Raw genomic sequence first — 26627 nt, forward strand, 5'->3', positions numbered from 1 at the left:
AGCACCTCTCAATATGCAAAGCAAGCTAACCGGAATAAATCTCAAAACTATATTTAATTATTATGTAGAATTATTTGGTTGTAGATGATTCATGAATGATCTCATCTCACTGGAAGAGGGTTTTTTTTTTTTTTAACATTATAAAGAAAAAAAGCGGAGAACGTGGATAGACATAAAGAGTAGCACGTGGTTCTTTCCATATGTGGCTGTCTTCCATAAAGCATAATTATCTCCTGATATAGAAAAAATCGGTGAGTCAGAGTGATCTCAGATGCAGGAAGGTCTGAGTTTATATATATATATATATATATATATATATCTGTGTGTGTGTGTGTTAATTTCCTCAGTGTTTCTCTTCTGCTATATAAGCACAGTAACCCCCCAACCCAATATAACACTCCAAGCTTATAATTGAGGTCCTATCAACTCACAATAAGAGGCAGAAAGTAGAGTGCAGCCAAGGATGACTTGCCGGAGCAATAAGCAATAATATCTATCTATTTTATCTTTCTTTTCTTCTTATTCTTTCACGCCGGCAAGTTGTTCTTGGCTACATTTTGTTTTCTTCTTCTACTGTGATGCTTTGCGGACTAATGTACATATAGTTGATTATTTGCAACGTCTCAAACTACAAAATTTTAGGTTATTTATTTGTTACTAGCTACCATATGATCTCTTCAAAAAATAAAAAAACTACCATATGATAATAAATTAATTTTATTGATTAATCTTTGTTCTATTTTGATATGAATACACATTCGTGTATATGCATATGTTTAGTTAGTTGATTTGACTCCACTTAATTTACTTATTGTGTTTCTTTATATTGAAGCGTACGTATAGTATATTTGTTTTTCAAGGTCAAAAGTTTGCAAGAACAAAAAGATGGAAAAGTAAAGTGATACTGACAGTAGATATGGCTAAATAACTCTTATTTGGCTCGTTGCAATTTATTCTGCAGATTCTTCCTCACTCCTTATACAGTTGTTTTCAGAGCTTCTCTCGGCGTATTTTTTAGAGGGGAAAAAAACCATTGGTGATAGAGATTCAGAGAGATTGGAAGAGAAAAGAGATAAAATAATTGATAAAATTGTTAATATAATGTAATAAATAGAAAGAAAATTAAAAATAAGTATCAAGTGATGAATGGATACACTTGAGGTTTCAATGAATCAGCACTGGACTTTTTAATTTGGAGTGTTTGTCGAGGCCTTTCCCTCTGTTAATTGCTGAAAAGAAAACAACTATATTATATATATATATATATATATATAAAGCTTGTTCTTGGTTTTCACTTCGCATAAAATTTATCATTTATTTTTGCGAAACTCCTTTATTTGAGACTATTCTGAACAAATAATCATTTAACTTGAAAATTGATCAGTGAACACACACACACACATTTATGATTTTCATATATTTGGTAGAACAATATTGTGAAAATTTTAAATAACAAAGTATTCCGAGAATATTGTTGGTCAATTTTTTATATTATTTAATAAAATTATTAACATTGACTATTAAAAAAAATAACACCAAAATATTTATCAAAAAAATATAGTATTGTAAAAAACTCTCATTAATTATTTTTAAATAAAACTGTAAAAATAAAATAAAAAAATAGTGAAAATAATACTTACAAATTATTATTTCTTCATTATCCTTTTTATAATTAAAAAAAAAAAAGAAGGCTCCCACTCTTACAAGTAGTTCTGTCTCTGGAAACGTGGGCATGAATTTGGTACCCCAAGCATGTGATCCTGAAGTTTCAAGCCTCCTTGTAAAACCGTAATTTTTAAGTCACATGCGAACTGAATTTTCCTTATTTTTCTATTATTTTAGTTCCATTCTCAGCCCATAAACACCAGTTATATGTTTGTTCCATTCTGAGTAATAATCAAGCAATTGAGTGAATTTCCCTTTAAGTTTAGAGAGCAATTTCTTTCTCTCTTCCTTCAGTTCAGGCTTTCGAAGTTCGAACTGTGTGCTATATTTAACTTTTTAGAAAGTTGTGCCTTTATTTGGATACCTAGCTCGATGCAATCAACCAAGATCCAATATTGTTAAACTTGTAAACTAAGTTAGGAAATTTTGGTCTTTAAATCATGATATAATTAGACTTTCAATTATATCTTACAGTTATTTTATTTAATATAAATTTTAAGAATTTTATTTAAATATTGTAAATTCTTAAAGTGTCTCGTTTTAGTTATTTTTGTTAGTAAATTTTATTATTTCGTTAAAAATAGTCCCAATGTTTATTTTATTTTAAAAATTATAAATAAATAAAAAAACCATAGAGATGAGGGCCACTTTTGCATCACACAACACTGACAGCTCATAAGCTTTCTTGAGAAGCCTCTTGTCAAAAAAGGGAAAGAAATTACTATAGAACATGGAAAACAAATTAAGCAGATATACTTCATATATAGCTAAATAGGGTAAAGGCACATATATATTCTTTTAGTTTCCGATAAAAATTGAGATCAAGATCTGAGATAATAATAAACAGTTGTAGCTAGCCCCTTTAATTTTATGAAACACTGTTCATCTTCTTCTTCGATCATCAGAAAAATATTTTTAGTAAATACCCTAAATCCTAAATCTAAATCTATCATCGGAGCCACCGGGTCATCAATTGGAGCAACCACTGTGCCGCCAGCGACCCCAAACCCGTCCATTCAGATCCGCAACATTTTTGTCATGTGGAGAACATCCAAACATGAAGAAACTAAGATTTGGAAAATGTCCAAGGAGAATATGATTTTTTTTAAAATAAAATAAAAATAATGGAGATTTTTAGTTATTATGTTAATTAACTATTTTAAAAAAATCAAATATTAAAGAGATTAATATTGTTAATGAAAATTGAAAAAAATTATTAAAATAATATACTTTAAAGATTTATAGTATCAAAATGAAAATTCTATAAAATTTGATGTACTAACACGAAATAATTATGAAAATAATGGATTAAAATTCTCGTTAAATCTTAAATCATCAATGAATAAAGACTTTGGTTTCTTTCTCCCTTTTCTAGTTTTCTTGAATATCTTCATCAGCAATTGCGTGAACTCTCTTGTACTCGGCTACCATCATTGATTCTTGACGAAGATTATTGCATTGAATAAGTTTTCTTGGTAGTAGTGATCGAGAAGGGTTTCACACATGAATTTTCATTAGTTTTTCTCTCATTTTCTTATCTTATTACTTCCTTTTTACTTATGCTTTTGCTTGAAATTCTCTCATCAGATCAGGTTGATATGTTTCTTCAACTACACACTAATTAATAATCTTTAACCTTGTAATTCATCTATCTGAATTTCACGAAGGTTTCTATGGTTTTTGTATATGTTAGTGACATTTGAAAATGTCTGCTAATGATGTTTTTACGAAGTAGAAATGTCGAGATATTTTCATGATCTTTTGGTCAATTTTTAAAGTTAAGGGTAAAAAGGACTTTATAAAAATATAGGTTGTTAGTTTTGGAAAATATAGGAATCGAATCAAATGTCAAAAATTTTAACGGGTTAATGGCTCTATTTAGATAGAAGATTTCATAAATACTTGAGAGAAGAAAATAAGAAGCTAGGATGAATATCAAATGCTTGGGGGACACCAATTTTTACCTTCCTTTCTTGACTGCGTCACACAGAGTTTGAGTATGCCCAAAGATAGATTGTCTCTAGAAAATGCAACAAGGAACAAGTTGGGATGATTTTTCTTGTAACAATAGAGAGTGAAACAATTGCGTTTTGTTTGTTTGCGCAAAAGTGAAAGGGAAAAGAGAGTGAGAGCAAAGAAGTGAAGAAAAAACGAAAATCTTTCCTTTTGTGCTAGGGAGGAAATAGCAAAGAAATTTTTAAAAACTGTGTGGAAGCCACCTAAAAATTATGATTGTTTACTCTCCTCCTGCACATCTCAAAAAATTCATATAATTGTTTTCTAAGTTACCCTCCTCATGCCCATCCTGGAAGGTCATATAATTATTTATGTTGATCAACATAATCAATTATATGACCTAAAGGAGAAGATGTCATTTAATGATTATGTGTATAACATAATTGATCACCGTAATTTTTTTTTCTTTTCTATCTTTTAAGTTAAACAATTTTAAAATGCAATTTTAAAAAAAAAATTAAATTGTTTCCAGAAAACTTATTCGAGTTAAATAATGATAGAATTTTTTCTTTAACTATATCCAAAAAAGAGATTTTGAAATTAATGCGGAAATGGATTCTCAACAAACAATTACGTGCAAAATCCACGATATCACACCTGGTAATCAGTTTCCAAACAGAGCAGTAGGCAAGGAACATCACAAAAGCTGCACGTGCAAAGACAACGCAAAAAGGAAAAAAAAAAGAAGCGAATTCTTGTTTAGCTAAGAAAAAGAGAAGGAATCCGTACTATTGTGCCATAGACTTATACATAATACAGTGTATGAGAATGATACGTGCATAGAAGATATAGAAGGTAGGATCAAAGGAATGTTAACCTCTATGAATGCCCTTATACGGAAACCAATTAAAGTCAAAATGTAATCAGAACCTCTTCACATCAGCTGAATTTCAGAGAACAAATTCCCATTGAGAATGCCAAATCAGGAACATGGGGTAACCACTACTACTCTTTGGCTGCTTCCTTGTTCATATATTCTATTCCCACAACAGTAAATTTATCAATACACACAGTTTTAGGAAGACAACAAGCTAAGTCAACTTTTGCATGATTCTTCCAAACAATAAGAATGGTTTTGGATAAGAAGCAGCATGGAAAAATTCAAAGCTACGTGGGGTCGGTGTAGTTTGCATGGTACAACATTTATTTGACTTATTTACCTTTAATATTAACATGTGTGCTATAATTTTTAATCAAGGATGTCATCCTTTGACTTTGTTTGACCTTCTCTGCTTATAAATTGGCCACAATGACCCTCAAGATGACACAGGCTAATAAGTGAAATGTGAGTGTGAGTGAGAAAGTGTGTTGGTTGAAGCTTAGTGTAGTTCTCTCTCTCTTTCTCTCTCTCTCTCTCTAAGTGTCTTGCATGAAGGTAGAGAGAGTAGATTTGAGCCAGGATGGCTTGCCGGCATATGCTTAAAAGCAAAGATCCCCTATGAGGGTGTTGCTGGTGGCCATCCATGCTCATATTTGTTCCCTTTACACTCTCATGTGAGACTTTGTAAAGAGCTTGAAATATGATATGCATTGTGCCACTGCCTTGTTTTAAGTGTATCATTTTCTGCAGTGCTAATGGTGCATGAACTATTATGAGTCAAATGTATAATTTGATTTTAGAACAGAGTAACAAACAAATCTGCAGGAAGGTAGATTGTTGGCGTTATTAGTTAGTTTGGTTAGTAGGCCTTCTTTTGAGGAAGTCCATTTTCTTGTTGCATTAGTCTACTTTTGAGACTCAAGGTTAGAGAAAAACATATATTTATCTTTTTAAAGTACTTAGTTCAAAAAGGAAGAGGCATTATTGAAACAAATTTCAGGAAAATATATGTGGGTAACGACCTTATTAATTACAAAGAGTGTGATTTAGTTTTCTCATGGTTAGGAGGATGTATTTAGTAACTTATTTAATTGAATTTCTTATTATAGTTTAAGGTAATGGACCTGGCTATAATTTCCTGCATACGTTTTAAGAGTCTTTTCCCCATTGCTTAATCGTAGCACACACCCACACATATATATAGATTCGGACTGCTTGCTTGAATCTACTAGCTTTGTATTTCGTTGGTGGATGAAATAAATTCATCTAGTTAATGGGATATACATGAACAAAATAAAGCAGTATGTTGTAGCCAGGATAGACATAATATGATTGAAATAATAGCTTTGTTATACACAACAAATTCACCAGTCGATTTTTCATGTTTAAGAAATGTAGGGAAAATAATTTCAGGCTAATTAAGCTGAAGGTGGCAAATATTGTTGACAGGTACTCCAAGTGCTCACACATTGTTGGACTGAAGTTTCTTTCGATCAGTTCTATCAAGATGCCGCATCTGAACGTTAGATAAATCTTTATTGTGAATATGTGAGTCAAGAGGCGCAGAAGAACTAGCTATTGTACTCATTTTGGATATATGGATGCTTACCAAACATACATGATTTAAACTATATATATTCAATCATTAAATATTTCTTTAAAGCTTTCACTGCTGGATAATGAAATTTAATTAATAAGTAGGGTATTGTTGGGCAACTATGATGCAGTCGAATATGTTAAAAAATACGAATTAAAAGTGTCAATAGCATGCCAATATTAGCCATTCCCAGCTAGTGAGTTGTGGGTCGCATCTATCCTCTGGCCTTTCAATCTATGGGGAATGGATATTTTGAGACAGCACCAGCGTAGGTGAAATCTCTTATTAATTGTAGTACTAGATCATTCAAAAAAATGGATAGAGGTTAAAGCATTGGTTACTGATAAGTGACATAGACACTTAACTATCGAGTGCAAATTGAGGTAATTATTTCTGTTTCTTCATTAATTATAGTACTATTTGTCTAATTTAGGTGTAATCTTTGTTTTTAATTTAATTTACCAATTTTTTATATGTTGCATCTAATTATTTTGTTGAACTTTTTTTTTTAGAGATGAAGTTTAGAAAGAGAATGGTCGTTTCAATTTTGTAATTTTACTTAGCGATTTTAGTTTTTTTAAGTTATGTATAAAAGGGGACCCATGGTAATTTTGGAGGGAAAAAAAATCTCCATCTTTACCCTCAATGAACCTTGTACTAGGAATGAGACTTAGTTTATTAATAATAATATTGAAGTTTAAAATGAATGTTGTGCATATTGTAAAAGAGAATAATGCTTGATGAAATCTAACACCAATAACTATCCATCATTTTAAAACTCTTATATTTTTTTATCATGTTTTATGTATATGTTAATATAAATTTCTATTATATATAATATAATATATAACAATTCTAAAAAAAAATGTATTCGTGTGAAATTTGTCTTCATAATTTTAATATAATTGTAAAAATTATAAAGAATGTATATTTCATAAAATTTGAACGTAATTGTGGGAAAATATTTATATGCAAAATTGGAGCGAATATTTGAGACAAAATAGAGATAAATTTCATACGGTTTTTGTAACTTCAAATTCGTCCCAAAATTATCCAAAATGTTTATGAAACTTGGAACAAAAAAAAATGGTTCCATTCGAAATTTCTGTGCAGAAGTGCAAGTTTTCTAGTAGTAGGGAAGAGAGAAGAAACGTGAGGAGGAAGAAAAAGTAACAGTAACCAAGTTGATATATATATATATATATATATATATATATATATATATAGAGGATAAAATGGTATTTTAGCTCAAGTTTAATCTGTTATGATTACTACACGAAGTCTAATGACAATTGTCGTAACTTCCACAAAAAGTTAGTGTCAATGTCCAACCATGACATGCTTAGCTTCCATGTATGTGAAACTGGAAGGAAAATGTTCCAAATTGGACTTGCAACCCAATTCGTTTAGCGGGTTGACTCGTCTCAGCCCAAAATTATATGTGTTGACCCCAGTCAACACCTACATGCATGATACCTATAGCATGAGCTTTTTCATTTTTGTAGGGTTTTTGTTTTGTTCGTAACTTACCTTTGTTAGCACCCTTATGGGTATTTTTGGTTATAAATAGTAGATGAGCTTTTTCATTTCTGTAGTGTTTTTTTTTTTTCCATGAATCCGCACTCCCTTAGTGTAACTTGCTTATGTTGGCGTCCTTTTCGTAAAATCACACACCCTTAGTGTAACTTGCTTTTTTTCTATTCATACGGATTAACAATCTGCATGTTTTGAATTTTTTAAAAAATTATAATTTACTTAGAAATTTTTTATACATTTAATTTATTTACAAAATTTGATAATTAAAAAAAATTTATATTTAATTGAATGTTGTATTTAGATGTTTATTACAGTAATTAATAATTAAACAAGTTTGGTATTTAATTGAATGATGTATTTGAATGTTTATTACCATAATTGAAAATTAAACAAATATGATATTTAATTGAATGATGTATTTAGATGTTTATCATAGTAATTGATAATAAAAACATTTGGTATTTGAATGACATATTTAAATGTTTATTATCATGATTGAAAATTAAACAAATATGGTATTTAATTGAATGATGTATTTAGATGTTTATTGCAGTAAATAATAATTAAACAAATATGATATTTAATTAAATGATGTATTTATTAGAATTTATATGATATTTATTAGTCATTTGTTTAATTATAATATTATTTTTTATTTTTTATAATTGAATATATTAATGAAAATATATAGTGAAAATGTATTTTGTGGCTATATGATTTACAATATATTTTTTAAAAAAATTTGTATAGAGCAACTATATTTGTGTCGATAACAAATGAGATGATTGTATAATTCTTTTAGTCGTTTTTTGTTTATCATTGAATTTGTTAAATGTTTTATTAAGATGGATGAAGAACAATGGAGGTATGATACTACCATGTCTGAAGAAGTTGATATGAATGTTGAAAATAAGGAAGATGCTGACATGAGAGTTGAACACGTTGATTGTTCTGATGTCTTTAATATTTCTCATGTATTTGTCTAATTTGTTGTTGGTACAGTAATTATATTACATAAATGTTTATTGATCTCAGACCTTATTTGAATTGTGTTATAGTTGTTTGCTATCTGTGATAAAGTTTTACATTAGGCTCGATCGGTGACTCATGAAATTGGATTTGTTGTTGTGATAACGAGGTCAGACACAAATACTAGTGTTAGAGGAAGGTCATCATTTTTGTTAATAGCTTGCAAAATGAGTGGTGAGTATAGGCCTAAGAAGAAGGATTTGGTTACAACATGCACTAGTAGTAGAAAATGTGGATGCCCGTTTAAGTTGCGTGCGCAACTAGTTTTGGGAGGAAAATGATGGATGGTGAAGTTAATTTGTAGGACTCACGATCATGAAATGGAAAAGTCATTTGTTAGACATCCATATGCGGGTCGACTAATTAAAGATGAGAAGATTGTTGTTGCTAACATGACGAAGTCCATGGTGAAGCCAAGAAATATTCTTTTGACGTTGAAGGAGCACAACGCCACATCATCCAAGGTGATAGTCACCTCTCCTACGAGTAAATGAAAACTACTAATTTTCTTATGTCAGAGTTCCACGAAAGCACACATAAGTCATCAATCGCCCGTATCTGAGGAACATGTGATCAAAGGACTTAGTCCACTAGAGCCACAATGCCTTCAATCTCTAGAGCAGGTCTATCGAACTTAGTCATCTTCCTTCCATGGAAAGATAACTTAAGCTCAGGACGTTCTTGGAAACAATAATATCAATCATGCAACAAAAAAAATAATAAGTTCTAAGCTATGTGCTTTATGTTTTGTATGATTTACAAACCTCTGCATTCTTGACTCTCAAAGCAATGTAATTTTCAAAATCTCTCAAAACTGATGTGTCATGGTGTCCACCTGGAAAACCCTCAACATCAGTAACACCTCTTTCAACAGGTGGTTGTTGTTACTCTTCGTTTAATTTCTTTGTGGTAGTAGGAGGATCCTCAACAACACGCGTCTTTTTGTCGTTGCCTACGGGCAAATGCGGTAAACCTTCGTCGCTGGAGGCATCATTATCATCGTCACTAGCCTCTCTCCTCCCTAGAGCTTTTCTATTGCTCGGCCTAAAGCCCGTCAGAGACTTTAGTTCTAACCATTACCTGCACAATATTATTTAAAACTAACAAATTTAATATCTTTTAAATATTAGTTTCAATATTTTTTTAAAACTAACAATTTTAATATATTTTAAATTCTGGTTTCAACAATTTTTTAAAACTAACAATTTTAATATATTTTAAATTTTGGTTTCAACAATTTTTTAAAACTAACAATATTTAAATTATTTTAACTTTTGATTTTAATATTTTTCAAAGCTAAAAAATTTAATATCTTTTTAATATTGGTTTGAATATTTTTTTAAAACTAAAAAATTTAATATATTTTAAAATTTGGTTTCAATCATTTTTTAAAACTAACAATTTTAATATACTTTAAATTTTGGTTTCAACAATTTTTTAAAACTAACAATTTTAAAATATTTTAAATTTTGGTTTCAATCATTTTTTAAAACTAACAAATTTATTATCACTTTTAAATATTTGTAACATTAAAAAATTTAAATTATTTTAAATGTTGATTTCAAAATTTTTTTAAAACTAATAAATTTAAATTATTTTAAATTTTGGTTTCAATATTTTTTTTAACTAAAAAATTTAATATCTTTTAAATATTGGTTTCTATATTTTTTAAAAGTTAAACAAATTTAATATTATAGTATTGTTGTTTCCAAATTCGTTTATATTTATTATAAGTATTTTACCAATCTAATTACTAAACTTATTTTTTTGTATTATTTTTATATCATTATAAAATAATATCACCAAATCAATACTTATAAAATTGCTAAAACTATTGCTAATATACAAAAAAAAAATTACATTACAAAACAAATTCAAAAATAAATCAGAAATATAAATATTGAATTAAAAAATATATATCATACGAATTGTCAATTTGTATGGGTCAATCCATATGACCAACAGTTCAATAAAATATCTTGTTCACATAGAGTCACCCGAAAAATGCAAAAATAGTTACCATTGTTGACAACCAACAATCAAAACACAATGATTCAAATAAAATAATGCACAAACAAACCAAAAACGACAAAGAGAACAACTTACTTCGAAGGAGAATGAAAATCCGTCAAGCCAATGAATAAAGAAGAAGATGAGAAACCACATCGGAGAAGAAAAAGTTTGTTTTGTGAATGGAGAAGATCACAAATCCCCTTGAAGTGGAAGACAATAAATAGTAGAAAATAGGGACAATAGAGAGAATAGGAAGGAAGAAGAAGCAACATCAACAAAAGAGAGGAGAAACTAAACAGCAATGAATAGTGATTTTATAGATGAGTCACTTGCTTTTATTTATAGAGAAAAAATGAAGAATATTCTAACTTTTTCATCTTTGTTGAATGTCTCAACAAAAATATTAGATGTCCAAAGCAACACCCTTTACCTATAGGACACTTGTATACATTTCTTTACACCTACAGAAAAATTATCATGTCCCTACACTAAAGTAGATTAATATTGCCCTTATGAAGCCTTGGGCTCCATACCAGGGAATCTAGCTCTTCTCGTACTCCTATAAACACCACCACATTATGAGTTTATTTATTTAAGCTTAACAAAATAATTTTAAAATAAATATTATTTAAGAAATTGTATTTTTTTATTGGATATTTAGGATTTTATTATTAAAATAAATAGAAAATTAATTTTTTAAACCGAAATAATTTAAACAAGTACATTAGAAAAACAAAAAAATACTTATTTTATTAAAATAAATTATTTTTTAATAAATAAATTTTAAAAAATCAATCCTATATTATGTAAATATTTAATACACATCATTACTCTGGTGGAATCGCTACTAGTTACAGTGTTTTTTTTTAGGTATCCACCCATTACACAGTGTCTCGGCCTTGTTAGCGAATTAGCCGAATTTGAAAACTCTCAAACCACTTGCAGAGCCCCCTTAGTTTTTTTAATCTATTTTTTTTAGTATGTACGCTGTATAATGTTTTAATACTAAATTAATTATTTTTATTCAATGAGTTTGATGGTAGAAAATAATAATACTTAAAGTATTAACTATCTATTATATTTTATTTTTTGATAAAATATCTTTTCCCTTTTTATAGTATTTATTGTGAAAATAATGACATTTTTTTCTCTCTTTTAAGACAAATATACTATTTTTCTTTCTATAGTCTTCATCGTAGAAATAGTTATATTTTTTTCCTTTTTTAAAACAAAATATTTTAGTGTTACTTATTTTCTTTTTAAATATTTTTTCCTTTTATAATATATTTTAAAGATTATTAATATTTAATTTGTAATCAAATAAATTTATTATCCTTTCTTTTATATTGATTTGGTAATAATTAATTTGATGAATTAAATGGTATTACTATTTATTATTAACCTCTTTCTATAAAATAAGTTTATGAATACTACATAAGGAATAACTTGAATTTTGAGACATATCAATAATTATTATTTTTTATTAATATTCTTCACATATTTTTTTTGTTTATCTCATCTCAACTTTGTTCTTCTTGTTATTATTTGTTTGTCTTCATTCTACTCAATGTATAAGTCTAAACATCATTGTATAAACTTCGAGAAAATATATTCTAAAAAAAAATATTTCTTATTGTAGTATATGATTAAATGACATATATAAAAAAAGCCTTTACATTCTAATTAAATTCTAAAATTTGAAGATAAGTTAAAATGTAAAATCCAGGTTATACTGAAAAAGGCTTATCTAATAATTTCTTATCGTCATAAAATGCTGTCCAATCCTGTTTCTAAAAAACTTATTCGAGTTAAACAATGATATCCTTTTTCTTTGACTATATGCAAAAAAAAGAGATTTTGAAATTCCGAAGTGGATTCTCAACAAACAAGGAGAAGTTACGTGCAAAATCCATGTGATACCCTATCTGGTAAATAGATGTGTTTCCAAATAGACCATGCAGTAACAAAGGTTACACGTGCAAAAACAATGGGAAAAGGAAAAGCAAATTCTTGTTTAGCTAAGAATAAGAAAAGGAACCCGTATTGTTCTTAGTCTGATACAATGTGTGAGTGTGAGAATGCCCATACTGATACGGAAACCAAATAAAGTCAAAATGTAATCAGAACCTCTTCTAATCACCTAAATTTCATAGAACAAATTCCCATCACAAATGACAATGCCGAATCAGAAACATGGAGTAACCACTACTACTCTCTGGCTGCCTTTCTTGTTCATATTCTATTCCCACAACAGTAAATTTATCAACACACACAGTTTTAGAAAGACAGCGAGCTAAGTCAACTTTTGCATGATTCCAGACAATAAGAATGCAAGTTGTCACAACTTTTACTTATTCATACTCTCCTAACACATTTTATGATTGATTAAAATTTATTAAAAATCATAAAATCTTGCTAGTCTCACTTTTTATACTTCACCCATGATTTTATAATTCTCAATAAATTTTCACTAATATAATAAAGAGTGTATTAAAAGAACCGTATTAAAGAATACATTGTTGACATTCATCTTTACCTTTAATAGTAAGTATTAACATGTGCCTAACTGTAATTATCTTAAGTTATTATGGAGGCCATCCTTTGACTTTGACATTTTCTGCTTATAAATTGGCCTCATTGACCCTCAAGATTACACACAGGCTAATAAGTGAAATGCATGGGAGAGAGAAAGTGTGGTGGTTGAAGCTCAATGTGGTTTTCACTCTCTTAAGAGTTTTGCATGAAGGTAGAGAGAGTAGATTTGAGCCGGGATGGCTTGCCGGCATATGCATAAAAAGCAAAGATCCCCTGTGTGGCTTGCCGGTGCCATCCCGTCTCATATTTGCTCCCTTTACACACTCATGTGAGACTTTGAAAAGAGCTTCATTTACGGTATCCATTGTGCCTTCTTAAGCCCGTGTTTGATTTTGGAACAGAGTAAAGTCACAATTGGAAGGTTCCTTTTGTGGAAATACATAACTGGAAGGTTGATATACTTGGAATCATTAGTTTTCTTAGCGACCTTAGTACAAAGAGTGTGCTTACTACTGTTTAGCTTAATTTTCTTATGGTTAGGATAATGTATTTAGTATTTACCTATTTGTTTGAATTTATTACTGATAGTCAATGGTAATGAACCTGGCTTTCCTGCATACGTTTTAAGTGCCTTTTCTGCATTGCTTAATCCTAGCATACAGATTTAGTTTGCTTGCTTGAATCTGCTAGTTTTGCATTTCGTTTATGATTGAAATAAACTCATCTAGTTAATGGGATACATAAACATAATAAAGCAATATACCATAACCAGGGGTGCTTCCACCCAAAAATAGTATAAGGCATTGCTTTTAGATGGCACAGAAGTTGCTTTTCGACCTTATTCTTTTTGAGACTGATTGTCGTTTGTCATGGCGTGGAGGAAAAGAACAGGGACTGAGTGCGCATATTTTGCTTTACAATTATACAAGACCAGCAGATTGCAATGTGATGGCACAACTGCTGCATAATAGAAGATCAAGTAGCATAGTTTCTAGACAGACTAGCTAGGTTAGCTCTTTACCATACACTTTTGAACACAATCTATTATTGGCTAAGATTCATTGAAAATCATAAATTTTGATGATCATTACTTCTCATTTAATGATGTTCTTTCAATAATAGTATATGTTAGAAATAGTATATTAGAGAGTGTGTTACTAACAGTATATTAGAGAGTGTGTTACTAACATTCCTCTTAGTTGAACTTCATTGAAAATTATAAAACAAGAAAGATTCAATAAAGGAATGACACATACAAAAATTTATAATTTCTAATAAGTTTTAACTAATGTTGTCAAAAAATAAAATTTAACTAATAATAAAATTTGTCTAAAAGAATATGTTAAAAAAATGTGTTGTTAGCATTTCTACTTAAAACATTCTTAAGATACAAATAATGGAGAAAGAAGTCTTTATATGTTCACACAACACATTCAACGAAACATCGTACAAGTAACACATTTTTTAGTCAAAACAAAAACACGTTTTTTGTTTGACTCAGAGTTGATAATTTGACTTGGTGATCGACTCAAACAATTAAGACGAGCATTGGATCCATGGACATGAAAATTACTTATCTCAAAAGTCTTCCTAATGGATGAGTTCATGCATGAAAATCAGACAACAAGTCTCACAAGTGTTGCATTAGTACAAAGTACTAAAAACTGTTGGCAGCAATGGATAGGAAGATCAGGACAATCACAGTTAAACTCTAAGAATCACCATTGGATACTCATGAATTGAAAATAATTTTTGCTCGAAGAAGAGATTACCATATGAAAGAAACTCATGTGAGAAGGAGATTGTTGAAATGCAAGTGTAAGATAAAGTCTCATGTCGAGTAAAAAAAAATTGAACACCATAGATGAAAACAAGACATATAAAACCTAAGTTTTAAAATTTTGATTAATGTGTTATATCAAGTTCACTCATGATTTGCTGATGATTCATTCATGAAAATTTTCCCAATATTTACCCCTCTCATTTCCTAACAATTTCCGAAAGTAATCTGTTGAAATTTCTCTAACTTATCAGAAATTTCAAATGCAAAATTCACGAAAGACTCGATACTAACCTCACTTGCAGCAAAAAAAAAAAAAAAACGCTGACAATTGGCCAGCAACATAGCATTAAAGAGATACCGCATAAGAATAGACCAATGAATTTTCTGAATGAACAGTAACACGTGGTGTTTTCAACTAAACAATTTTGCAAGTTTTACAAAGATGAACAACCATAATGAGTTGATATGATTTCTCCAAAAATCTATAATGTAAAATATAACAGAAATGGAAGGAAAAAATAATAAGCCATCCATCCATCCCCAAAAGGAACACTAAATCGTTAGCCTCCTCTTCTGTCCATGTTAGGCCCACTCGAACTCCAAGGCCAGTTCACCTAGCACTCAATATATGTGGCTGGCAGGCGATCAAGCCGCAATAATGCTGCAATTTACAACTCTCATACCATATGAGAAACCAAGATCGGGGCTGAAAGTAACATTACTTTCCAACCAAAGAATTAGATCAAAATAGCAGGCTCAAGGTCCTGAATAATTGGCCAATAGACGCAACAAACTATCCATTGTTTCAGGAGTGAATTTCCTAGCAAATAGGTAACATGGCTTCTGAATCCCATTCCATAAGCAAGGCCAGCTTTGCACTTCTTTCTGTGAAAACACAAGATAGTTCGTCAAGCTGGTTAATGCATTCTCAATAAAACAGATCAGTAAAGCTCTCATACACCATACCTTCTCATCACTGGTTACGTGCACGCTAACATCAATGGACTGCAAATGTAACAATTATCATGAATATCCATGTACTAAACTTGAAAACAAATCAGAAGGGCAACGCTAAGTTGAAAGAGACTACCACAGTTGCAGCACGCTTACTAAACAACAATACCACTAGAAAAAGAAAAGTGTCACACCTAAAACAAATTTGAATTTTTTTCCTTTACCGGCATTGCAAGTGTTTCTTCTAATATCTAAGAATGCACATGTGTGCCAACAAGCTTGGAACTCAACTGGCACTAGCCTCATTCTCTTGTTATTTTGGATATGAGAACAAGTGGAATGGAATGACATTAGTTGCCATACCATGGATTGTGTAAATTAGGATTGAATCTAATTCCATCCCATTTCATCCAATATCTCTGTATTTCTTTTACCCTGATTTGAGGTTATTGGATAACTTATTATTTATTATTATTCTTTACTAATCTCCTTAACATTCTACTCACCATCCAAACAATGAAATGGAAACTTCAATTTCATCGTAAAATATCTAAAATCTGGCATATAGTTTCATTGCATTCCATCTAACCCCATTCCATTTCCCCCATATCCTTAGATTTCCAAAACAGATTAAGACTGAAATGTGATGATGATGCCAGGGGTTTACCCTCGACAAGGCTATCCCTCTCCTCTACATAGTAGCTTGCCAAAAAGAATGAATATGCATTGTTGTAAAATTTAGAGTTTTAGCAGAACTATACTGTGATATTCTTCAAAAGCTCGTAAGTAACATCCTGAGCCCTGTAAGATTTTGGGTGCCATTTTCTCTCAGACCAGTCAACATGAGTTAGTGACCAATTTGCAATGCCACCAGGATCAACCATCTAAATTCGAGACATAAGCTAATTAGCTGAAGGCTGAAAAAGTTAAAACAAAAGAACTGTATTACAATTCAAAATCTCACCTGGAAGAAGGTCGGCAAGTAATGTTCATCAGCAATGCAATTCTTCCCCTCCAAACCAGGCTGGTATAATAAGAAATTTTATATCAATATTGAATCTGTAGCTCCACAGAAATCACTAAATGTAGATAATTTGAATATCAGCTCTATATTGAGTAGTTTGGATAGGCAAGCAGAACATATTGGGGATTTCAAATTCTTGTCCAATCACCTTACATGGTGTTTGGTTGGAGGAAAATGGAGAAGGGGAGGGGGGAGAAATTTTGATTGATTCAAAATTTTGAAAAGGAAGATTAGCACCCACATCAGAAACTCTTACACTAACTAGACTAAATTATCCTTAATAACTTATTTGACCATTCTACGTATATAAATAATAAAATTGTTTATTTCCCCTCCCCTTGTGAACCAAACAAGGTGTCCCTCCCCTATAGACTAAACAGCTGTCTGTGTATTAATCAAGTAAGCCACAACACTGCCACACAAGATGCTCGATATATATCATTTGCATATCATCTCTTATGTTCCCTTGGTCAATAAGGTGCTTCTTTTCTGGTTTGCACAGCAGTAAATGTATGGATTTAAAATTCTAAATTATTGGAACATACATGATCTGATCACCTTAACCACATAACCAACACTGGCATACAAGACCAACAATATCAAGGGTGCTAACACTTTTGGGATTCCAAATTGCCATCTTTCAGATTTTTTTTGTGGCACCTCATACCTGTACTTGCAGTATATGCAGCAGTAGCCATGTACTCTACAGTGCACTAATGCTTTTCTTTTTTCAAGGGAAGAAAAAGAAGATTGTACAAAGCCCACACTTTTCTATAATGCCTAGCATAAAGTTTACCGCATACATATATTGGAGAAAAATTATTGAAGAAAAAAAAACACAAGTAGCAAAATGCAACATCCATGTATTGCTTAAAAATAAGAAACTCATCTTGAACCTCATGAAATACTTGCTTGGCTTGATGAGTAAAACAATTTAAGCAAAATTAAATGTGGCTAAATAATAAATACAACTAACACTTATGGAGAATAAATTAAACTATGGAACAGAAGTGCTTTACCTGGCAGTAAGACCGGAATTTTGAATAATAAAGGTTATCGGCCATGACTATAATTGCATGTTGCCGCTTCATAGCAAACCACTGCAGAAAAAGTTAAACAATGAGGCAAAGATACATAAATCGGTTATATATATATACATGTATGTGTGTGTGTTTTCTTGGTTGCCAAAGACTCAGACTATGTCAAACAAGAAATGCTTAAAGGCATAGGTGTGTGGTGATACTGAATGACAGTGGGACACTGATTGGGTGACCAAAAGATACAGAAGGAATTTCACACAAGATTAAAGTATTGTTCTAGTTATTGACAAATGTCACCAAGTTTTTATGACAAAACTCAACTCTGCCATGTGTTAAGTATAGCCTATTGACATACACATCAAGCATATGAAACAATGGCAACTTCCAATTATCCAGTTGGTATCTTGTGAAAGGGGCGATCATAAAATAAAGTAGCCTAAATACTTGTTCAAATTTCAAATTCTTTGTATATTAAATTATTAATATGCAAGACTTCTATATAAAATATTGAATTCAAGCTCCAACATGACTTTAGCAAGAATATACCTGTGCACCCTTTCTAAAGTCCTTCACCTCAACTTCAGGTAGCATGCGATCTGAATACCTGCCATTGCCATGAGGACCAGGATCCTTAAAGCTAATAACAAAAAGGAAAAGTTCACATTAGAGAAGGATGTCAAATAGACAGAGAAAAAAACATATAGAATATTAGCTATTATCTCAATAAAAACCCAGAGAGACACATGTAACACTGCAAGTCGTACCAGTCTACAAAGCTGATATTTGTATACATCAGATAGTTGTAAATATAGTCAAAATCATATAGAGGCACACAGCTGCAAAACCAATATAAGAAAATCAGAAATTGATAAAACCTATAAAACTAATAGTAAAATATACTTTTAATCCCTGTCAATACGATATTAAGTGGTTTTAGTCCTCTATTTTTGTTAATTTTAGTCCTAGAAAAGTTTAAACTTTCTAAATTATTTGGGGAAAACATTGCATGCATCAAGCCATGCCACCTCAAAATGGTAGAGCTATCATGACATGATTAGACATATGTCACGCCATCAATATGTAGTGACAGACAATTTTCAAAAGATTTAAAATTTAGGAGGACTAAAACCAGCAGAAAAAAAATTAAGGACCAAAATCAAATGAAGCCATAGTTATAGAGATTAAAAACATATTTAAGCCTAAAACTAATTAATAAGTAGGAACAAACTTAAAAGCAATCTCATAAGCCATAACACATTTACGGTTTACCTATCAGACAGTAGAACAAATTGCTGGTTGTCAGTATCTTGAAGAGCATTTGCCAATAGTCGTCTCTCAGCATCAACCATAGAAATTTTCCCCCAAATCACCTGCAACAAGACTTCTGATTAAATAAACTGCTTACTAGAAAACCACAGACTACTGGAAAACAACAAGCAATTAAACTTGCTATCACTATTGCTATTATTAGAACAGTTGAACTTAAAGAAAACAAATATACTTTAATCACATATTTAATGAGAGGGAAAGCGTACAACAGAACTTTATGCTTTTATTTTGGGTTACCATTGCAAAATCGGCATCTCATGAGGCCAGGTGATGGGGCTACTATTTCACCTTTCTGCTCTGGATAAAATAAAATGTCTATGATGTGGATCTATTACAGCATTATATTTCAAATCATGAATTAAATAATCAAAGTATCTGTTAATCTCTCAAGTCAAATCAACAATACTACCCTACTTTCCTAAAATCAAAAGTCGTAAGTTCAATACAAGAGGTAAAAGTACATTAAGTCAAATACATTTAGGGTCTTTTTGTTTAAGCATAAAAAATAAAATACAAGTCAGTCGGTGATACAGCTTTTTGTCAGAAACTGCAACTTTTAGCTTATGAGATAAAATACCAAGACAACTTTTTTAAGGTTTTTGACTATTATAAATTTTCTGACACTTTTCTTTAAATAAAAATCTAAAACAAATGACCTACTAAAATATGATTCATATATAAGAGAATATATATTTATTTTAACATTTAATTAAGACAGTACGATTCACAAACAATAGTAAACAGAACAATAACAAGAAAATATATATACCTGGTCACTGCGTATATCCCGATTAACAAAATAACGGCTCACATGAACTGGTTTTGTCTTGGATGCATGCACATAAACAGAGAACTTCCCTTCGTGACCCTGCAAAAAAGGAGGAGAGCATATTCCAGGTAAATGCACACCACAAGATGAACAGGATTCAAAAGAAAAGGAAACCATGTACAAACCAATGAAATTACAAAAACAAAGGATGTATATTCACACAATACATTTATGAGGAATCTATTAGTAAAAGTGTAAAACATATTTTGCATCTTGTGTTGTATATCTATACCAACAGAAATTTCAAGGGTCAAATACTAAACATTAAATAGCACTTTCAGTTAGAGGTAAGTGCCCAAGGCTGTGAAAAGAATTAAAAAACATCATTGTCACAACTGTGTGCAAAAACAATTTTTATCCAATGTTGGAAGAACTAGCAAAATATCTATTGTGTTAACTGTTGCTTTCAAATGCAATGTTGTAAAATACTGAATCAAAATCACAGGCCATTTTAATTGTTTAAATCATGAAACAGTTTACTCTGCCTATTATTCCCCAAAAGCAAGAGACCACTAAAAAATTTCATGCAGAGGTAAGTGCCAGTGAAGGAAGCAATAAGCAGTTCTTTTTTCTAATAATTCCAATTCTGTTTTCTGACTAAAGGAATGAAATTCTCAATGTCTCCCTAGTCCTAACCATTTAATGTTTCTTTTACCAGTCACTTCTAGTAAAAGAATCATCAGTTCCAATGATAGACAAATTCTTAGCATCTCATTTGAGCATGCAACAAGCTATTTTGCTTACCGATAAAAGAAATGCAAGATATCAACTACAGTACTACACTATTGAACTGGCTACCTTCTTTGTGATAAAATATGACAAATATATTTTGAAGAGGAACATTAACAATCTTCTGAAGTGAGAATTGAGAAACAACAGCTTGAACATATCAAATTAGACAAGTAACAAATTCTTACTTGGAAAAACTTGTCCCACAATCTTTCAAATGGCAGAGAGCCAGGTGACAAAAACATGAAGGCAATTTTAGAATTTTTTGAAACAATTGCTGGCGAGTTTAAAATATCCTTAATCACAACACGCGAAGCAATCTCCTCATCGGTGTATTCTCTTGCAGGCATAGGCGGAAGCCAATCAACAAAACCCTTGCACCCTTTGGAAGAGAAGACATAACAGGCTGAACTGCTCTGCGGTGGGTAGATATAAGCACAGATTAGAAAGACACAGACAAACAACACCAAGACAATAATCCACATCGGCTTCTTCATGGGAGGACGGTGGCGAGACCCAGGCAGTATCTGCATATCACCCATGCTGCCTAAACGCCAAACTTTTTCTGCCTTCATCTATGCAAATGCATCACCTCCAGCAAATCTCCTTTTCATTCACATGCACCCTAACTCAAACCCACACAAAATCAAGGATATACACCCTACAATGAACTTGAATAGACTGATGCAGAAAAATCTGAAAACAAAAAAAAAAAGTGCATTAGCAATATAACAACCCTCGCGACATCATCAAAAGAGAGAGACAGATAACACATCATGCAACGACCCAAACACATCATCCACCCAACCTAACCTTTTTCTTCTAATTTTACTAAACATTTGGCAACATTAAGGAACATGGACTAATGTTCCGGAAAATAAAATATAAAAGAAAAATGCACAAAACATGTAAAAACTCAAGCAATTAATTATTTCATGCTTGTTAAAAACCTTAACAACAGGACAGGAGTACGGACCAATCTATTGGAAGTTTGTTTCGGAGTATCCTAAAAGCTAAATACAACTTTAATATTCAACAAAAAAACACAAGCTAAAACAACCTTAATCCCAACGATAAATCTGGAAAGTTGAGATTTTTAGAATTGAAACAGACAACCGCCTCGGGGTCGAAATCAAAAAGATATCGAAACCCCTGTTGGGTAACAGAGAGTTTATACCGAAAAATAATTTGCAAGACATTAAACAATCTCACCCAATTTATTTACACGAAAAAGAAAATATGTATAATATATGGGGAAAAAAAGAGAGAATTGTTCCGTTGTGTTGTGCGTGTCTAGTTTCTTGATCCTTAAGCCCCCCAACAATTAAGCGACGATATTAATTTGAAATCAACAAAAAGGGAGAGAGTACCCACCAGGAATGGTGGAGTTGAGGGAAGGAAAAAGCAGACGAAGGATTAAGGTAAATCAAATCAAATCAAATCTAATCTAATTAATTAATGATTGGAAGAGAAAGGATCTAATCTAGGGCAAAAAAAGGGAGAATGAAGAAGAAGAATCACAAGACAAGAGTGTGTTGGACGTGGAATGGAAAAGGAAGGGAAGTGAAGGAACCCTTTCTGAGTTAATTTATTAATTTAAAAAAAGAAAGATCAAATCCTCTCTCTGTCTCTCGCTGTTTATTAGCACATTGGGAACAAACACAAACACAAAGTCATTTTACGGTTTGTTTGGGTCACCCAAATTACCATTGCAGCTGCCCATTCCATTGGTTGCCGCTCGCTTTTTCTTTCTTTTTAACATATATATTTAGATTTACATTTTTCATATGTTTCTTTTTAACATATATATTTAACTCAGTGTTGAGGCACTAGTGTAAACATGTAAAATCTTGATGTATTAACATGTAGAATGAATGATTTATTTTGTAAAGAATTCAATTATACAGATATTGAGAGACAATTGTGCACAAGACAAAAAAAAAAAAAAAAACTTTCAACATTGAAATATATAATACTATATATACTTGTTAGTATCAATCTAAAATTTATATAAAAAATCATTTTTAAATATATAAATTATATTAAAAATATTTTGTGCAGATATTTAATAGAAATGAGCATTATTAACTGTTATTTTGTTAAACGAAATTATTAATACTTAATCAAATATGTTTATTGTATTTAAAATATAATAAGTGTTTAACACGGTAATTTATATAATTAAATTACAGCGTTTTTTATATATAAAAAAAATTAAATGATAATTTAAAATTATTGTATATCGTAGTGAGTAATTTTTTTTCTCTAATTCAAAATAAATACTTATTAAAACGTATCAAATGTTTTTTATTTTATAATAATAACTTGGCCCACACCAAATGCAGGTGCGTTTGCTTGTTCCAACCAAACTATCTGTTTCTGGAATGGCGACCCAATCAGCGCGCAGCTTCATGTGTTCAACAAATTCAAATTTGTTAATAATCAACCATTCACCACGCGGTTGCATCATTTAATGCAAATTACTAAATTAGGAAAATATTTATTCATTCAAAGATTTAATATTTAACCATTTTCTAGTATAAATATAAAATTAATCAATTAGTCAAGATGCATTTATTTTGTATAAGTTACGAAAAATTATTACTTTAATATTATAAAAAGACTTAATTATTATTTTAATCTCTGAATTTAAATTTAGGATATATACTCTTTTTAGTCTATAAAATTTAAAAATATTTTTTTAATCTTGAAATTTTGAAAATTTGCATTTTTGTAATCTTTAACATTGATATTTTGTGATCATTTTTAATTATCTTAAATTATTTTTTTAATTTTTAGTCACTTGAATTTATATTTAAAAATTACCATAAAATACTAAAAAAATCAGCCACAAAGTTACTTTCTTTTTTAAATTTCAAAGGATTAAAAAAAACTCTCTCCCAAAATAATAGTTAAACCATATAAAAATATAGACAAGAACAGATCCTTTGTGCATAACTTTTTTAAATAATATAAATTAGTGGGTAATTTATGAAAACAGTTATAAGAATAAAATAATAATTCGTGTGATTATAGTTAGTTATAAGGACATGAAAATATGTACATCAAAATATCATATTTCCTTTATATATATGTGGAAGATATAGATACTACATTCCATAAAAATATTGTCTTTTTAATTTTTGACGTAAAATTTATTTAAATATTAGTTTAACAAAAATTCTAATGATGGGAATATTTAAATAAATTCTCGTACGATAGTTTTATTCGTAGAGCTTTAAAATATGCAATATAGGTATCTGATTTCAAACCACGTAATATACTTTGTTAATTTTAAAAAATAAAGTTATAAACCATTTTCATGATTTGAAATTTAAAGCTTGTGATTTTTTTTTCTTGAAAAACGTTATTTCTAAATTAACTAGTTTGATGTTCTGTGACTTTGCACGATATTAAATTCACTTTTTACAATTTATATCAATATATTATTTTACATTTTTAATATATTATTAATTATTTAATTTAAATTTTAATAATTCTATATTAGTAAATATGTCAATAAATTTTTAACTATATTTTCATATACACATATGTTTTATAAAATTTTTATTATTGAGATGATTGTCTTTTATAGGATCCTTTTTACTCTGATATTTTGTCTGTTACCTTTTGATTTTCTTTTAGTAAAAAATGATTTAATTCATTTTTTAAATTGTGTTATTAGTTTGATGTATTTAGTGATTTTGCCAATAATTACTTTCTGTAAAAAGTGATATTTATTCACATGGCCAAATTTTCATCAAAGATAACATTATAAATATTTTACGCAATGTTAATTATGCAAATATAAAGGAAAGAAACAAAAGAAAATGAGGGGGGGAAAGGACAAATATCGAAGGGAGAGGATGGGAAGCATAAATAGAATTTCAAAACTTATCTTAATTTTTAAATATTTTTATTATTTTTTAAGTCATAATAAAAATTGATACGGATGTTTCATATTTCCTCGGTGCATTCCAAAATTTATCTTATTTAACTTTAAATATATAAAAAATAGTTTCCTTTTTATATTTATTTGTAATAAATTATTTCATTTAAATTTAAAATATTTCCAAAATATTTTCCCAATTTTCTACTAACTGTTAACAGAAATAATTTTCATATGATTTAAATTATTTATATAATTAAATGAAGATTATATATATATATATATATATATATATATATATATATGATTATGTATTTAGTTTTATTTGATTGGTTTCATTTTAATTTGAATTGTTTCCTAAAATGTATATTATTAAAAATAAAATAATTTTGTTTTTGTGTAGTATAGATTTTTATGAAATAATTTGATTTTGTATATTATTTTTATTGGTTAATTAATTTATTAACATGAACTTATTATATTAATGTTAATTGATTACATTTAATTGTTAATTATATTTATTTGAATTAAAAAATAAAATAATCTCATATAATATTTTTTGAAAGAAATGAATATGATATTACCACATATCATCATCTTATAGAATAAAATTTTCATATATATATATATATATATATATATATATTAGATTCCAAATTTTTTAAAAGTTTTATTTATATGTTGAAATTGTTTGGTTAAACAGTATTTTAGATTTAACTTACTGATATTTGAAAAGATGTAAATGTAAGACTACAGTATAAACTTCCATGGTAAAAACTAAAAAGCGTATGGGTAATAAATTTGTAAAAAATAATAAATGCAAAAAAAAAAGTAGCTGATTGAAATACACATAACACATGTTGAGAACACAGTCAACCAGAGTCGTTGATGTTGCTTCTCCCATAATTCCGTTCATTCATCGGTTGAAAGGGTCAAAAGAAAAAAAAGTGTAAATAGTAATTTTTATCCTTAAATGTGTAATTTATTGATAAATATGTCTCTGAAAAATGAAAATATAAAATTTAGTGTCTGAAAATGTAAAAAGTGCGACAGATATATCATATCATTAACTTCCGTCTGTTATCGTTAATAAAATAGCCTACATGACACGGAGAGATAAATTTGTTATGATTGTCAACATGGATGATCAGCATAGGGACATATTTGTTATAATATTTTTACAAATGCGTCTCAGAAAGATGAAAATGCAAAATTTAGCCCCTAAAAGTATAAAAAGTGCGATAAATATATCCGGACGTTAATAATAGATTGTGACTAATTATTATTATTATTATTATTATTATTATTATTATTATTATTATTATTATTATTATTATGTATTTATAATTTGCTACTCCGATTCGTTTAGCATTTTTTAAATTTTCTTTTAATATACATATTTTTATTATTTTGATTTCCTCGTCAAATCTTAATCTTTACTGTTAAAACAAATTTTATCTTATATCTTATAATTTTATCAAATTTTTACTAAATTTTTCACTTTTAATCTTTAAAATTATTCCATATCACAATTTCAACTTAAGTCCCCTCATATTTAGATTGAAAATAATATGTCAGTAGAAAAAATACAACTGGTCACGGGACCAAATTTATTTATTTATTTATTTTAAAAAAAGAATTTAATCAACTATTTTTTTAAAAAAATCTCACAAAATTTAAACTAGATAAAGTTAAAGTGGAATTATAAGTCTTTTTTCTTAATGAATATATATATATACCTCAAATATAAAACAATCCCTTGGATAAACCTTATGTGCTTCCATTTAGACAACACTTATTATACATAATATGAACGAAGTGAAAATAGTTACTACTAGA

General features: G+C 29.5%; 1 protein-coding gene and 3 non-coding genes across 4 annotated transcripts; 3 read left to right on the forward strand and 1 right to left on the reverse strand.

Moving 5' to 3' along the window:
- Window positions 1–442: 442 nt before the first annotated feature.
- MIR169M (microRNA MIR169m) lies at window positions 443–565 on the forward strand. Its single transcript, NR_048881.1, has one exon. It is a non-coding gene; the product is annotated as a microRNA MIR169m (primary transcript).
- A 4497-nt stretch (window positions 566–5062) lies between these two features.
- Window positions 5063–5161, forward strand: MIR169O (microRNA MIR169o). The gene has a single exon (NR_126659.1). It is a non-coding gene; the product is annotated as a microRNA MIR169o (primary transcript).
- An 8274-nt stretch (window positions 5162–13435) lies between these two features.
- Window positions 13436–13586, forward strand: MIR169I (microRNA MIR169i). The gene has a single exon (NR_048828.1). It is a non-coding gene; the product is annotated as a microRNA MIR169i (primary transcript).
- A 1851-nt stretch (window positions 13587–15437) lies between these two features.
- Window positions 15438–22629, reverse strand: LOC100817202 (glycosyltransferase BC10). The gene is made up of 11 exons (XM_003543522.5): window positions 22274–22629; window positions 21088–21595; window positions 20111–20209; window positions 19282–19382; window positions 18777–18848; window positions 18559–18649; window positions 17992–18072; window positions 16913–16972; window positions 16710–16832; window positions 15961–15999; window positions 15438–15879 (listed from the first exon to the last, which is right to left on the reverse strand). The coding sequence occupies exons 2-11, from the start codon at window positions 21472–21474 to the stop codon at window positions 15751–15753; spliced, it is 1182 nt and encodes a 393-aa protein (XP_003543570.1). The 5' UTR covers window positions 21475–21595; window positions 22274–22629; the 3' UTR covers window positions 15438–15750.
- Window positions 22630–26627: the final 3998 nt, after the last annotated feature.

The sequence above is a fragment of the Glycine max genome, chromosome 13 (assembly GCF_000004515.6).
Source record: "Glycine max cultivar Williams 82 chromosome 13, Glycine_max_v4.0, whole genome shotgun sequence".
NCBI lineage: Eukaryota > Viridiplantae > Streptophyta > Magnoliopsida > Fabales > Fabaceae > Glycine > Glycine max.

Bases quoted from the DNA above. Each gene is read 5' to 3' on its own strand.
- LOC100817202 (XM_003543522.5), bottom strand. From the start codon at position 21,474: ATGAAGGCAGAAAAAGTTTGGCGTTTAGGCAGCATGGGTGATATGCAG. The intron at 19,383-20,110 runs GTATATATATTT...GTCTTGTTGCAG, and splicing joins GGGATATACGCAGTGACCAG to GTGATTTGGGGGAAAATTTC. The intron at 16,833-16,912 runs GTGAGATTTTGA...TCTCGAATTTAG, and splicing joins ACTTGCCGACCTTCTTCCAG to ATGGTTGATCCTGGTGGCAT.